The sequence below is a fragment of the Phyllostomus hastatus genome, unplaced genomic scaffold (genome assembly GCF_019186645.2).
Source record: "Phyllostomus hastatus isolate PE091 unplaced genomic scaffold, TTU_PhHast_1.1 phas_contig_34, whole genome shotgun sequence".
Classification (NCBI taxonomy): Eukaryota; Metazoa; Chordata; class Mammalia; order Chiroptera; family Phyllostomidae; genus Phyllostomus; species Phyllostomus hastatus.
In genome coordinates, this window is record NW_025333857.1 from 60886028 (window position 1) to 60900164 (window position 14137).

The window sequence follows — 14137 nt, forward strand, 5'->3', positions numbered from 1 at the left end:
AGCAACAAACACTGATTATCTCCCGGTTTCTGTGGTCAGAATCTGGGAGTGGGTCCTCCAGTTCTGGGTCTTATGTAAGGCTGCAGTCAAGGTGTCAGCCAGGGTCATGGTCAACTCTCAGATCTCAACCAGAGCAGCAGCTGCTTCCACTCTCACTCGTGTGGTTGTTGGCAGAGTTGGCCTTCCCCACGCTCTTGGACAGAGGGCCGCGGTTCCCAGCTGTTCACTGAGGCTGCCAGGTGGTCTCCGTGGGCAGCTCACAGCATGCCAGCTAGGGAGAGCCAGACTGTATGAGCCAGACGGAAGTCATGGTCTTCTGTAACCTAATCTCAGACGTGACATCCCTGGACAGAGAAGGGATGTCACATCCCTTTGCTGCATTGTCTTCATTAGAAGCAAGTCACTTGGTCCTGCCCAGGCTCGAGGAGAAGGGAACACGCAGCATGTGAACACCAGGAGACGGGGTCCTTGGGAGCCCTCTCCGAAGCTGCCAGCCCCGGGCCTGCTTAGCCGTGGGGCCAGCTACCACCTGCCCTTAGGAGCTGAGCTCCCCTAGGGTGGGATTGGGGGCTGGCTTCCCAGTCCCCTTGTGTAGAGGCCCCCTCACAGACCCCAGAACTGATTCTCCATGGAGTCACCCATCCGGGCCAGTCTGAGCTAGTCCCTTCTTTGGTTCCTGAGGCCAGGTGAGCTGGCCCCCAAAATCCCACCCCGAGTGACTGAAGCCCTGGTAACCACATGTTCCCCACAGATAATTTCAGGTACACGTGTGACATCTGCGGGAAGAAGTACAAATACTACAGCTGTTTCCAGGAGCACCGAGACCTGCACGCAGTGGATGGTGAGTCAGGCCCCTCACTCCTTGGGAGCGAGTCACGTAGAGAGAGCGCCCCAGCACTGCCCAGGGCTGCTTATCTGGCCACCCCCCTTCCCTCAGCCCTCCCTCCCTCCTCCGACCCAGAGGAAGGTCATGCAGGGGCGAGACCATGAGGGCAGTGACCAGCCCCTGAGGGTCCCGGGGAGAAGAGGTCTCCATCACCTTCCACATATACTTCTGATCAGGGCAACCCAAGCGAAATTGCCGGGTTTGTAGATCGAAATCAGTCTAATACCCACCATTTCATACCAATTCATTATATGATTTCGTGTTGAGTATTCATGTGCTCTGGTGAAATTAAACCAATTTTTTAAAATGAATGATGATATTTTAGTGTCTTAGATTATGGAGTTAGAAATTAGAACAATGAATTTAGGTAATTTGTTTTTAGAAACTTAAGAATCCTAGAAATAGGGTCTTGGACCTGGGAAGGATCTTGGGGCCCCTCTGTAGCCCCCTCACCCCGAGCCCACCCACCTCACAACCAGGCTCACTCCCTACTGGCTCATGCTTCCTCTTGCCTGCTTTTCCCCCCTCCCCCTGGTGTCTCCCTGGCCCCTCAGAGGGGTGCTGGCGACCCAGACATGGCAGACAGAACGCCTGCCTGCCCCTGCCGGGGCAGGGGGCGGGAGGGCGGGGGTGCCCTGCCGTGGGAGGAAGAGGCATGGAGACACAGGCTGCATCCTGGTTGGGATGCACCACCCTGTGGTCCCTGGGTTTCTGGGGCATCCCTACTAGCCAGGGCAGCTCCCTTAGGCCCCAAAGGCAAGCTCACCTGGACCGGGGCTGGGAGAGTGGGCAGAGGCACCTGTGAGTGGGCAGGAACTAACAGGGCTCCTGTTTGCTTTTCTTCTGTGGCTGCTGCCTCCCACCCGGACTCAGTGTTCAGTGTGGAAGGGGCCCCCGAGAACCGGGCAGGTAAGTACTTGGTGGCTGGCCGCCTCTCTGGTCCCCAGCTGGGCTCCTGAGACCTGGTCACCAGGGCGCTAAGGGCCGTGTGTTCTCCCACAGATCCCTTCGACCAAGGTGTCGTGGCCACTGAAGAGGTGAAGGAGGAACCCCCGGAACCATTCCAGAAAATCGGGCCAAGTATGCGGGCCTCTCCTTGGGGCAGGGGCAGGGTGGGGACACAGGAGGGGGCTGGCCGAGAGTGGCAAGGTGAGTTCCCCCGCTGGAAGAGGGTGGCGTTGCTCATCTGGCAGCAACGTCTCTGGCCAGCGAGCCACTGGCCTTCTTGTACCTCATTTTGCCTACCTGTCAAGTGGGTCAATCAGTTTTAGGATTTAGCTTTTGAGAAGCAGCAGGACAGCACAGGGTCAAGGTCAGGACAGTGAAGGTAGCACATGCTTGGTGCCCTGGCAATCTGTTAGCCGTCCTGAGCCTCGGCTCCTCACCTGTGGCATGAGGATGACATGTCCCCATGGGTTTGTTGGGGGATTAAATGAGATCGTGGATATCAGTCACCTGTTAATTAGCACAGTGCCTGGTACATAATAGGTGCTCGGAAAATAACTCGTTATTGTCACCTGAAGGGATTTATCAGCCAGTGAAGCTGTCCAGAGGAACTAGAGGCAGATGCTCTGTCCTTGTCCCAATAAACTCGTGAGGGCAGGAGCCAGGCACGTGACCTGCCTGTTCCCAGCACACTTGTATTGAGTGTTGTGGGGAGGCGGCAGTGAGCAAGACAGACGTGGCCCTCCCTTCGGGTGATGCAGGCAAGGAGGAGGCCCGTAGGTCAGTAAGAATAGTTCCTGCGATTGCGTGTCCAGAAGCACAGGGGGCTGTGGGTGCCAGGAGTACCTGTCCTGCCTTGGGAATCCAGGAGGCTTCCGCGTGGGAACCAGGCTGGGAAGTGAGCCCCTGCATCCCACCCGTAGGCAGGAGAGGAGCACTTTTCTGGGAATTGAAAGGCAAATTGATTTTTTTTAAGATTTGATTTATTTTTTAGAGAGGGGAGAGAGAAGAAAAAGAGGGAGAGAAACATACATCAATTGTGTAGTTGCCTCTTGCATGCCCCCTACTGGCAGCCTGGCCCAAAACCCAGGCATGTACCCTAGACTGGGAATCAAACCCGTGACTTTTTGGTTCGCAGGCTGGTGCTCAGTCCTCTGAGCCACACTGGCCAAGGAAAGGCAAGTTGATTCTGAGTTCAGGTTTTAGAGAGCCTCGAATGCTGGGCAGTTATCAAGACTGAATCCCAAGTAGAACAAGCTGACCCAGGAAGAGCGCACTAAATGGGGAAGGAACGTAATGTGATTTGCATTTTTGGAAGACCATTTGTGGGTGGAGGGGAGCATCTCACATGTGGTCTCATCTGGTCCAGTCCTTCAGAAATGTACATTCTTGCTTCTTCCTCTCTGTCCTGTGCCTCTCTGCCCTGTGAAAGACCTTTACTGACTCTGCCTTATCACAGTAAGGGTTAAGGCAGCTTGTGAAAACACACACACACACACACACACACACACACACACACAGAGAACGAAAGGATGTGGAACTCTGACAGAAAAGAAATCGAGGAAGCGCAACAGGGGAAGCCTGAGATGCACCTCGGGATGGAGCTTGGTCCCAGGCCCTCGGAAGGCACTGGCTGGGTCCCTGAATTCCTTTTTTTTTCTTTGTTGTTATTGTTGTTGTTGTCGTTGTTGTCATTGCTGCTGCTATTACAGTTGTCCCCACTTTTCCCCCTTTGCCCACCTCCACCCAGCCTGACCCCCGCAGGCAGTCCCCACCCATTGCCCATGCCCTGGGGCCATGCCTATGTGTTCTTGTTCTCTCCCTTCCCCTTTTGTCATCCGGTCCCCCACCTCTGCTCCCTCTGACAGACGTAGGTCTGCTCCATGTACCTGTGCCTCTTGTTCCTCTTTCCTCATGGGGGATGACTTTCTGCTTGCTTTTTACTCTTAAAGCACTCAGAAAACCGCAGATCTAATAATACCTGTAAAGTGATTAGCACACTGCTTGTGATATGCATAGTAAACATTCAATAAACAGTAACATTAAAATTATCTTGAAGATAAAGAAAATGAGGAAATCCTCAACACGAAAACTGCCAGGAGGTAGACTGTGAGAACACCCTGATCTGCGTCAGACACGTCCCGTGACGGACAGTTGTAGGCAGATCAGGACAGGGAGCCTCGGCCCAGCACTGCCCGTCCATTCCTTACCTAGCGCTGTAACCGTGGACATCAGCTTCGGAGTCCAGCAGGCTCGGGTTCGAATGCTGGCGCCACAGGCTCACTGGCTGCTGATGCTCTCTGAGTGTCCTGTGACCCATCTGTAAGTCGGGCACAAGAACGCCCGTCCGTTCTGCAGGATGAGTGCGTGAAGTGTCAGCCAGCACCTGGCTCGTGTTTGGGGCGTCACGAAGGAGCGGCGCTGCCAAGAGATGGAGGAGAACGGGAGCTTTAGAACCACCCCAGACGTGAATCCCAGCTTATCGCACCTAATCCCCGCGTGACATCCTGCACGTTCTGTAATCGCTCTGATCCACCATTTCCTGAATTCAGAGACGGGGTGATGACAATAAAACACCCCTCGGGATTGTCATGGAGATGAGCGGAGATTATGTTTATAAAGGAATTAGTCTGTGATGCTTACATGGAAGCATTAAATTTAATAAGTGGTGCCTATTAATTACCCTGAAAGGCGCAGAACAAGATGAAACTTGTTCTGTGTGTCGGTAACTAAGCCTTACAGACAACCCATGCTAGGATCTGGGAGGAATTATCACCAATGACGTGGAGGAGGGAATTGTGTTGAGAAAATTAAGCTTGACGCTATGGAAGTGAGGCTGCTAGAATAGTGTGAGGCCGCCCCTTGTTACCACTCTGGAGCTGCCTTGCAAGAGAAGAATGCTGCTTCCTGGGTTCCTGCCACTTCTTTGAGTAGGCCAGTGCCACAGAACTATAAAAATAAGGTGTGGAATAGGAGGAGCCAGCAGAGGGACCGTAGGTACACTGTGCCAGGACTGGTTGCCACAAGTAGTAATTATAGGTGGGGGAAGAGGAAAACAACCTGGTCGTAGTGCATGCTGGGAAATATGCCTTCTGCATTCACAGCAGCTGAACAAATTAGAGAATTAGGGACTTGAGGAGGAAGCCCAAGGCATGAAGGAGCAGAGGAGTCTTGCCAGAAGGAGCTGGTCTAAGGGGTCCTGTGTGGCAGCTTGCTGCCCAGCTGCTGATCTGCGAATTATTACCGTGATGGCCTACCATGATAATGGGAAGATTCAGAGCAGCTCATTCATGTCTGCTGAAACAGAGTAAGCCTGGATTCATGTATAGGTTACTTGATTTTTACACGTGGATCAGGAAGACTCACTTGAACAATAAATTAAAAAAACAAGCCATGGGAACTATGAAATTCCACATAACAAGACAAAGAGAACTCAGGAGACTCGGGGGAAGAGCATACCTCTGAAAATGGTCTACCGCAAAATCTGGAAGAACACTCAGTTTGACAGCCACAGTGGATTCTGTGCCCTGTCTTAGTCCACTTGGGCTGCCTTAACAATGGGTGGCTTAACAGCGATTTGTTTTCTCACAGTTCTGGAGGCTGGTAGTCCAATGTCAGGGTGCCGGTTATGGTTGGGTTCTGTGGAGATCACTCTTCGGCCACATACCATCCCATTGGGAGGCAGGGCATCAACATGTGAATTTATGGGGGACACAGTTCAGCCCGTAGCATGAACCCTGTGAAAAAGGAGCCTGGAGTTGTGTGGTAAAAAAAAGCAACAGGATAAGACGAAAAGGCAGAAGGAGGCACGAGACGAGGAAGGATTGCAGAGAAGCGGGAAATATAAGAACAGAACTAAGACTTCCGTTGTAGGCAGTAAAGAGCAGCGTCCATCTGTTGAGATGGAATGGATGATGTGAAGGGCAGATGGGAACAGGTGAGATGGTAGGGAGAAATCGTGATAAGTACGGAGAATGGGGAAGCAGTTCCAGGACTGTGGGTGATGCACCAGCAGCACGTCATAGATACATTAGAAGAAAACTTTGCTCCTCTGAAGGAAGGTCTGTGTGTGTAGGTTTAAGGGCCCATCGTAGCTCAGGTAGAGAGAATGTAAAGAGACCTGTGACTAAACAGATTTTGGTGATTTTTCAAAGCCATAAATATAAAGAAAAAAAGCACGTGGCCATTTAGAAATAAAACAAAGCAAGTTACGTACAAATGAATTCACGATGGATATTGTGAATATGCCTCAGTCTTCTCTGCAGTACGAAATGGCAAAGGTAATGAAGTAGTTTTTTGTTTTTTGTTTTTGCAATGAAATAGTTTTGAAGGGAAGAGGTTGTGATCTAAGAATTTTATATCTAGACAAACTGTGATTTGTGTGTAAAGAGAAAAAGCCGGGACTCAAAAACATACCGTATCTCCTGTGTACTCATCTTCAAGAAATTATTTGAAGTTATGCTCCAGGGAACTGAGTGGTAGAGCACACTTAAGGGCTCAATTATGAAGAAATAATTCACAGTACGAGAGCACTTGTGGTGAATACCAAAGCCAGGTAAACCAGAAGTAAGTTTAAAATATTGCAGATCTGATTGTCAAATTGAGTGCAAAAGGCAGAGCTTATTCTGAAGTATTAAAAGGGAGTTCTGAACATGCAAGAAGGGAGAAACACTGAGAGGGATCCAGGAAAGGCTGGTTAAAGCAGTCCTCCTCACAGCGTGGTCCCCAGAGCAGCAGCCTCCGCGTCTCCTGGAAGCTGACTCACAGCGGGAATTCCCAAGGCCCACGCCAGACCTGGGGAGTCAGAACCTCTGGGCTGGGGCCCAGCCACCTGTGTTGTGGCCATCTCTCTAGGTGATTCTTACACATGCTGGAGTCCGAGAAGCATGCAGTTAAACTCCCGTTCTCAATGGTAAGAGACATGAGCATATCATTTCCTGCTTGATTATAGCATTTAGGGAAACATTCATACTGTCTGAGACAGTGTATTGGAGAATAATGGAAAGGCAAAGAAAAGAGTTTATGCATCAAACAACAGAAAGCTCAAGGAGACAAGCCAGAAGGGTGGAACATAAGGGAAAAAAAATCATCAAACAAGTGGAACCAAGTCAATTATGGCAAGAAAAGGAAATGGCATGCTCTTCTGTATTAGAAGACAAAGATTCTTGGGTTAATTTAAAATGATCCAATTATTATTGGCTTATTAGAGGCATACCTAGTTAATTCATTATCTTTTCTCTTTCTGAGGAAGCTCATTGGTGCTTCCTTAACCAAGTCGAATTCCCTGGTAGAATTTTCTTAGCACTGTCCACGTCTCCTTTAAGAGCACCCAGCATGGTGGCAGAGTTATGTTTGTACGATTATTTCATGTTTTCTGTCTCCTTCTCCAGACTGTAAGCGCCTTGATGGCAGGAACCATGACTTTTTGCTCAACACTTTGTGCCAGCATTTAGCACAGTACCGTTCAATGAACGGAAGGACAGGGACATCCGGGGGAGACGTCTTTGGGCACATGCAAACAAGCAGAAAGGAGGCTCTGACAAAGTCATTACCAAGAGTTAATGACATTCATGCCAGGCGAACTAACAGAACTGTATAATTATATATTAGAGTAGTGGTTCTCAAACTTTCCCGTGCATCAGAATTTTTCCAAGGGGTCTATTAAAACACAGGTTGCTGGAGCCCATCCCTGGAGTTTTTCTTTCAGTGCGTCTTGCGTGAGTCCTAAGAATTTGCGTCTGTAACCAGTTCCCAGGCGGTGATGGTGCTGCTGGCCCGGGGACCTCCCTGTGAGTGCGAAGCACCGTGCCAGAGAGCAGGGTGATGTAAACAAGAGAGGGCCGTTCGCAGTGAAGACTGGGATCGCCTGAGTAGACAAAGAAGCTTCAAAGCTTCTATATTGAGAGAGAAAAACTGTAAACAGAATTAAGAAGCCAGTTCAACCAAAAATACTTATAACTAACATACAAAATATTGGTATTCGAACCTCCAGAGTTCTTAGTGATTTAAAAAAGGTAAGTACACCTATAGAAACATTATGGCAAACACAGAGAAGTCATGAACGAAACACTGCAATTAGGCACGAGAAACAGTCAATTTCCGTACAACTCAAAGAGGTGGAAAATAAAGCCAGCGGTGCGTTATGGTTTCCCCGATCAGGCACAGTTTAAGAAGATAATAATACTTAACACTCGCTACAGTGTATGGAAACAGTCATTTTCACATCTTTCTGATTAAGACAAAAATTGGCCCAACCTTTTGACAGGTGGTTGGTGCTGTGGTTATCAAAAGCCTTAAAAATACATAGCCCTTCATTTCTCCCAGGGAAATGATGTGCAAAGATTATGCACACTAATCTTTATCTTACAATGATGTGCAAAGATAATGAGCGAATGTGCAAAGACTTCTACAAGGATGTGGCTCACAGCATTTATATATATATATATATGTATATGTATATATGTATGTATGTATATATATGTATGTATATATAAAGGAAATTTTTTGGAAACAATCTAAACGTCCCCTGGTGCAGGAGGCTAGTGCAGCAGATTCTGAAGTCCACTGGGAACCATGCAGCCGATGAATGCAGTAGAGATCGAAGTTTATTGATTGAGCAAGATGTCCACAAAGTATTGTCGATTGAATGCACCAGGTTACAAAGTGGATATAGATCAGGGCCGCTGATTCCGGGCCCGCAGCAGCCAGACGGGTGATGTCAGTGTAGTGGGGAGAGGGGTGGGGCCCGGGGTAGGTTGCAAGGTGCACGTGTGCCCAGGGGGTAGCTGCCGCTCTTGGTTTGGGGATTGTAGATGATTGAAATTTCTCTTCTTTTTTTAAATTTTGTATTTATCAGTATTTTATAATTTTCCCCCAGTGAACAATATTACATCAGAAATTTTTAAGAAGAAAGAAGTTAGGCAGACCCAAAAGAGAGGTAAAAATGAAGTCCGGTGGGACCTGAGAGGAAGAAGTGACCTCTTCTGCTGGGGGGTGGGGGGTGCTTGGGGGCAGGGGAAGGTCCTGGAGATGAGGGGACCCGAGTGTGGCCGTTGCAGAGGGCAGGGCAAAAGGGCTGACAGACAGGTTAGCACTGGAGGTCACCTTGGGTCAACGCATGTTTCCTGAGCACTGGGGCCTGGGGGCAGAGCGGTGAGAGAGAACAGTGTGTGCCAGGTACTGTTCTAAGCACTTGACATAGAAATTTAATCCTCACAGCAATCCTATAAGGTGGTCCTATTATTATCCCCGTTTTACAGATAGGAAAACTGAGGCACAGAGAGGTTAAGAGATTTGCGCAAGGTCACACAGCTCCAAATGGCAGGGCTGGGAATTGAACTCAAGTCGTAGTTGACTCAAGTGGGGTCTCCCGATTCCAGTGTGTTGTCCCAGAATGAGAAGGAGTTTGCGGGGAGGGAGCACGCCGCTGCTTCTGGATGGGAGCTGGGCACCTAGTCCCACACTTTCTTTTCCTTCTTGGGCAGAAACCGGCAATTACACCTGTGAATTCTGCGGGAAGCAGTACAAGTACTACACGCCCTACCAGGAGCATGTGGCCTTACACGCCCCCATCAGTGAGTACCTTTTGTTGTTGGGGAAGGGGTGGGCCTGCCACAGGCCCAGGCTCTGGGGTGTTGCTGCGGGGGGTGGGGGGGAAATAAAGGTGAGCTTGGTTTGGGCCAGTCTCGTATCCAGTTTTGACTGGTGGAGGGGGGCACCTTAACTCCAGCAGCTAGAATAGGTGGGAAAGCCCCACCCTTAAGCCAGTAAAAACTGAATCTTCCCTCAGTGGATGCAGAGTGTGGGCACCACTCACCCAGGTCCTTCCGTGGTCCTGTCCCCACCTCCTCTAAGCACCTCCAAATCATGCTCCTGAATCCTCACCCCCAAAGCCAGAATCTTGGGGTGCAGCCTGGGTCTGAACCCATGCAGAGCCTAACCCAGGCGAGGGATGGCCAACTGGACAGGCAAGCTCCCTCTCTGCCCTTCGTGGTGGAAGGGTAAGAAGCTAGAAGGAGTGCTAAATCAGGACTCAGAGCCCTGGGTGTTAATCCCAGTGAGGTCATGGGCTTGCATGTGACCTTGGGCAGGCCCTGCCCTGTCTCTGGACCCCAGTCTCTCCCTCCTGTCCTGACCCAGAAGGGAAAAGGTTCTAAGGACCCTTCCCACAGGGATACAGTGGCTTTCCGTCCTCCTGACGCTGCTGATTTCCCAGCTCCACTTCTGGAGGCTGGAGCTGGCTCCATCCTTCAACCCCAAGTGTACAATGAGCTAGGGGACCCTCAGTCCTCAACCACAGTCTCGACAGGGGCGGAGCTTAACCCCCTTGGCAGAGCGGATGTTTAGGAGCAGATGTGGGAGTACCCCTGCTTTTGTTTCTCTGGGTGGAGCTGTGTGGACCCGCTCCACACTCTTTGGATTGGGAGACTTGGGTCCAGAAACAGGAAGGAGTTATGCAAGGGCAGCAGGGGATTAAGATGCCTGCAGTCTGGGAGGCCCAGGACCTTTTGGAAGCCCTGAAAATAACACAGGCACGTGGCATCCCCTGCCCAGGGGCATTTGGGTGGGCAGGAAGGTGTCCAGAGCTTAGAGGACAGTGCAGGCAGCTTCCTGAGGAAGCTCCCTGCTGGGCAGAGCAGCAGAGGCTGGAGGTCTCCCATGGACGAGAGCTTGGTGTGAGGTCCGTAACTGGGTTAGGCTTCTTGTCCTACTCACCCTCTGACTGGTGAGTTACCTGCTGGGTTTCCATCTGTGCAAGTTCTTGAGGTCTTTCCAGCCCAGGGCTCTGGATTCTGGGCATCTCCAAACCCTCTAGTGTGGCCAAACCAGAGGACCCATCCTGCCATCGAAGCTGGGGATGCACGGGTCGGGTCATCCAGTTCCCACCACATGTTCGGGGGAGGGACAGTGGGGAGAGGACACAGTTTCTGCTTGGTGGGCACGACCCATCCACTTGACCCACTAATGGTGCCAGTGCTGTCATCAGGGCTGTGGCAGGGCTTGAGCTCCATGGCCTGGACCCTCCGGGGATTCTTCTCTCCATGGGCTGGGACTGGCAGCCGTGCATGGGTACCTGTGCTGCTGCCTGGAGAGGATGCTCCCCAGAATGCACTTTGGTGTTAGTTGCAAGGCCAGCCTGCAACCATGGTTTCAGCCTTTGGAGGGTGCCTTCAGTGCTGCTTCTGCTCTTCTCCCAAACTTTTGAAACTGGTTGAGTACAGTCGTGGAATCAATAAGAGGGGGAGCTTGGCTTTGAACCTTCAAAGGCAAAATCCAGGGCCATTCTCTTAACCACGAAGCTGTTCAGCATCGTGTCAGATGGGACAGCACGAGGGGCTGCATTGCATGTACCCAGATTTCTCCCTTAATGTCCAGGTTTTCTCCTGAAGGGCTGTCCACTGTTCCTTTGTTCCTCATTTTCTTTTTCTCTCAGTTACGGACTCTTGTTCTGTGCCTTTCTGCTTCTCTCTATTGAGTACATCTTTCTTCTCTGTTATTCACTGAAGTCTGAGGGCTCTAGGATCAGCTGTGTTTAAATTACAACACGAGAGATTTAGGCCAGATCCAGAAGAGGACTGATTCTCCAAGGCTGACCAACGGCCCCTCCAGTGGCCTTTGTATCCAGAGATTTGTATGTCCGTGGATTCTGTGTGGAATCAGGGGCTAGATTTGACAGCTTCCGGTGGTACCCAGGGCCAGGCCTCGAGAGACCCGGAGTGGTGAGAATGTCCAGAGGGACCTGGCCTGCCTGCAGAAGTTCTTACAGATGGAGTCATAGGATGTACTCCTTTGTGTCTGGCTTTCACTCAGCAGAGTGTTGTTGAGATTCGTACATGTTACATGTATATCAGTTACTCCTTCATTTTGATTACTGAGCCTTTGTTTGAAAAAATACCAGTTTGTTTGGCCATTTCCTCGTTAATTTGAGTTGTTTCCAGTTTTAGGCTGTTGTGAATGAAACTGCTATGAAAATGCTTGTACAAGGCTTTGTGTGGACATAGGCGTTCATTTCTCTTGGATAAATACCAAGCTGTAGAATTGCTGGGTCCTAGGGGAGAGTATCTCACCCTCCCACCAGTCACGGATCCCACGTTCTTGCCAGCGTTTGGTGGCAGGGGGCTATTGCGTCCCAGTCGTCCTGGGGAGCGTGCAGTGGCGTCTCTCGTTCACTTGTGTTTCCCTGGGGACTAATGATGTCGAGCACTTTCATTTGTTCATTGGCCATTTGTTTATTTTTCTTTGGAAACTATTCACATCTTTTGCCCATTTTTTGGTTGGGTTATTGGGCTTTTTATTATTAAGTTGTAGAAGTACTTTATATATTCTAGATCCAGGTCCTTTATGAGATGCCTACATTGTAAATATTTCCTCCCAGTCCTCCGCATGCCTGTTGATTTTCTTATAGTGTCTTTTTTGATGAGCAGTCTTTCATTTTGATGACATCTAATGTATTATTTTTTCCCCAGTGGTTGGTGCTTTCTGGGTCTTACCTAGGATATTCTTGCCTTCCTCGAGGTGGCGAAGATATTCTCCTTTATTTTCTTGTAAAGGTTTATAAATTCAGCGTTTGCATTTAGGTCTGTGATCCACTTCAAGTTGTGAGTTGATGAGAGGTATGAGTTGAGATCCATTTTATTCCATACAGATGGATGTCTAGTTGTTCCGACATCGTTTGTTGAAAAGATTGCCTTTTCCTCATTATGTTGCATTGGGACCTTCCTTCAAAATCAGTTGAATATATAAGTAAGTGTGTTTATTTCTGTCCCATTGATTTCTTTGTCTGTGGTCTCACCTGCTGGAGTTTGATAGTAAGTCTTAACTCAGGCACTCGCCGGGTTTTGGTGCTGTCCTTTTTAAAGAGTATTTGTCTATTCTAGGGACTTAGTTTTTCCTTATGATGTTAGTCTCCCTGCCATTGTCTATGAGATATCTAACTGGGATTTTGTTTAGGATTACACTGAATCGGTAGACCATTTTGGAGAGAATAGACATAATAATACTGTTTTCCAGTCCATGAACATGGTATATCTAAGTATTGATGTCTTTTTATTTCTATCAGCAGTAGTTGCTACTTTTCAGCATAGAGGTCTTGCATACATTTCATTATATTACCTCTAAGCATTTCATGGTTTTTAACATTACTGTGACTTTTCATGTTCCAGTTGTTGTTGTTGTACATGTAAACATCATGGGTTTTTGAATATTGAATATTGAACCTGTGACTTTGCTAAATTCACTTATTAGTTCTAATAGTTTTTTTTTTTGTAGATTCTTAGGATTTTCCTTGTACATACTGATGCATCCTACTAATAAAGACAGCTTCATTTCTTTCCAAGCTATATTCTTATTACTTTTTCTTCCTGCCTGTGTTGATCAGAATCCCCCAATAAAGTGATACATTGATGAAGTGAGTGGGTATGTCTGCCTCGTTCCCCAGACAGAGTGCAGGTCTCCATCGCTGAAGTGGGTTTTCACAGATGCCCTGTATCGGCTGAGGAAGTTACCTTCTGTTCCTAGTTTACCGAAAGTTTGTATCACGGACTGGTGTTACATGTGTTTTGCTGCATCCATTGAGGTGCTTCTATGATTCTTATCTTATTCTGACAATGTGAGTTACATGGATTTATTTTTGTTTCCTTAATAAGTCACTATGCCTCTACTTTATTAAAACACATTAAGACTAAGTCAAACTGAAGAAGGTTACAATGTTGGGACATTTCTTTTTTTTTTTTTTTTTTTTGTCAGAAAAATGACTTCTTTCTTTGAAGCTTAGTGTACAGTTTGGTAACTTCTGACCGGTGTGCACCCACAAAACCATCGTTACAGTCAAGAGTGTGGACACACCTATCACTCCCAAAAGTTGCCTTGCTCCCTTTTCTAATCCCTTGCTCTCCACGCCCCGCTCCACAGGCGAGCTTCGATGGGCTTCCTATCACTGTAGATTCCTTTGCGTGTTCTAGAATATTGCGTGTATGGAATCTGACAGTGTGTACTCTTGCATTGGTGTAGGGGGTATCTGGCTTCTTTCACTCACCGCAGTTGTTTTAAGATTCATCGTGTTTGCATGTATCAGTTCTTCATTCCTATTCACTGATAGGTGGTAGCAGTGTCTACATACAGTAAGTCCTCACTTCATGTCGTCGATAGGTTCTGTGATTTTAAGTGAAACTTCATAAACCAGTTCTACCATTGGCTGGTTGATGCAACGAGAGTTAAGTTCCTACATCTCATCAGTGTTATAATGAAATAACATTGAATGCAATTACATTATTTGAGGATCGACCTCAGATAGCATGATTTCCTGTG

General features: G+C 48.5%; 1 protein-coding gene across 13 annotated transcripts in view; it reads left to right on the forward strand.

Moving 5' to 3' along the window:
• Positions 1–14137, forward strand: part of ZNF618 (zinc finger protein 618) — a 164643-nt gene that overhangs the window by 129867 nt on the left and 20639 nt on the right. For 9 of the 13 annotated variants that reach the window (XM_045840104.1, XM_045840106.1, XM_045840105.1 and 6 more), the window contains exons 6-10: positions 752–841; positions 1760–1795; positions 1889–1966; positions 8709–8768; positions 9316–9405. In XM_045840104.1, the coding sequence (XP_045696060.1) occupies positions 752–841; positions 1760–1795; positions 1889–1966; positions 8709–8768; positions 9316–9405 (354 nt within the window). The remainder of the gene's footprint in view (positions 1–751; positions 842–1759; positions 1796–1888; positions 1967–8708; positions 8769–9315; positions 9406–14137) is intronic. The other 4 variants (XM_045840108.1, XM_045840109.1, XM_045840110.1 and 1 more) reach the window with 1 other exon arrangement.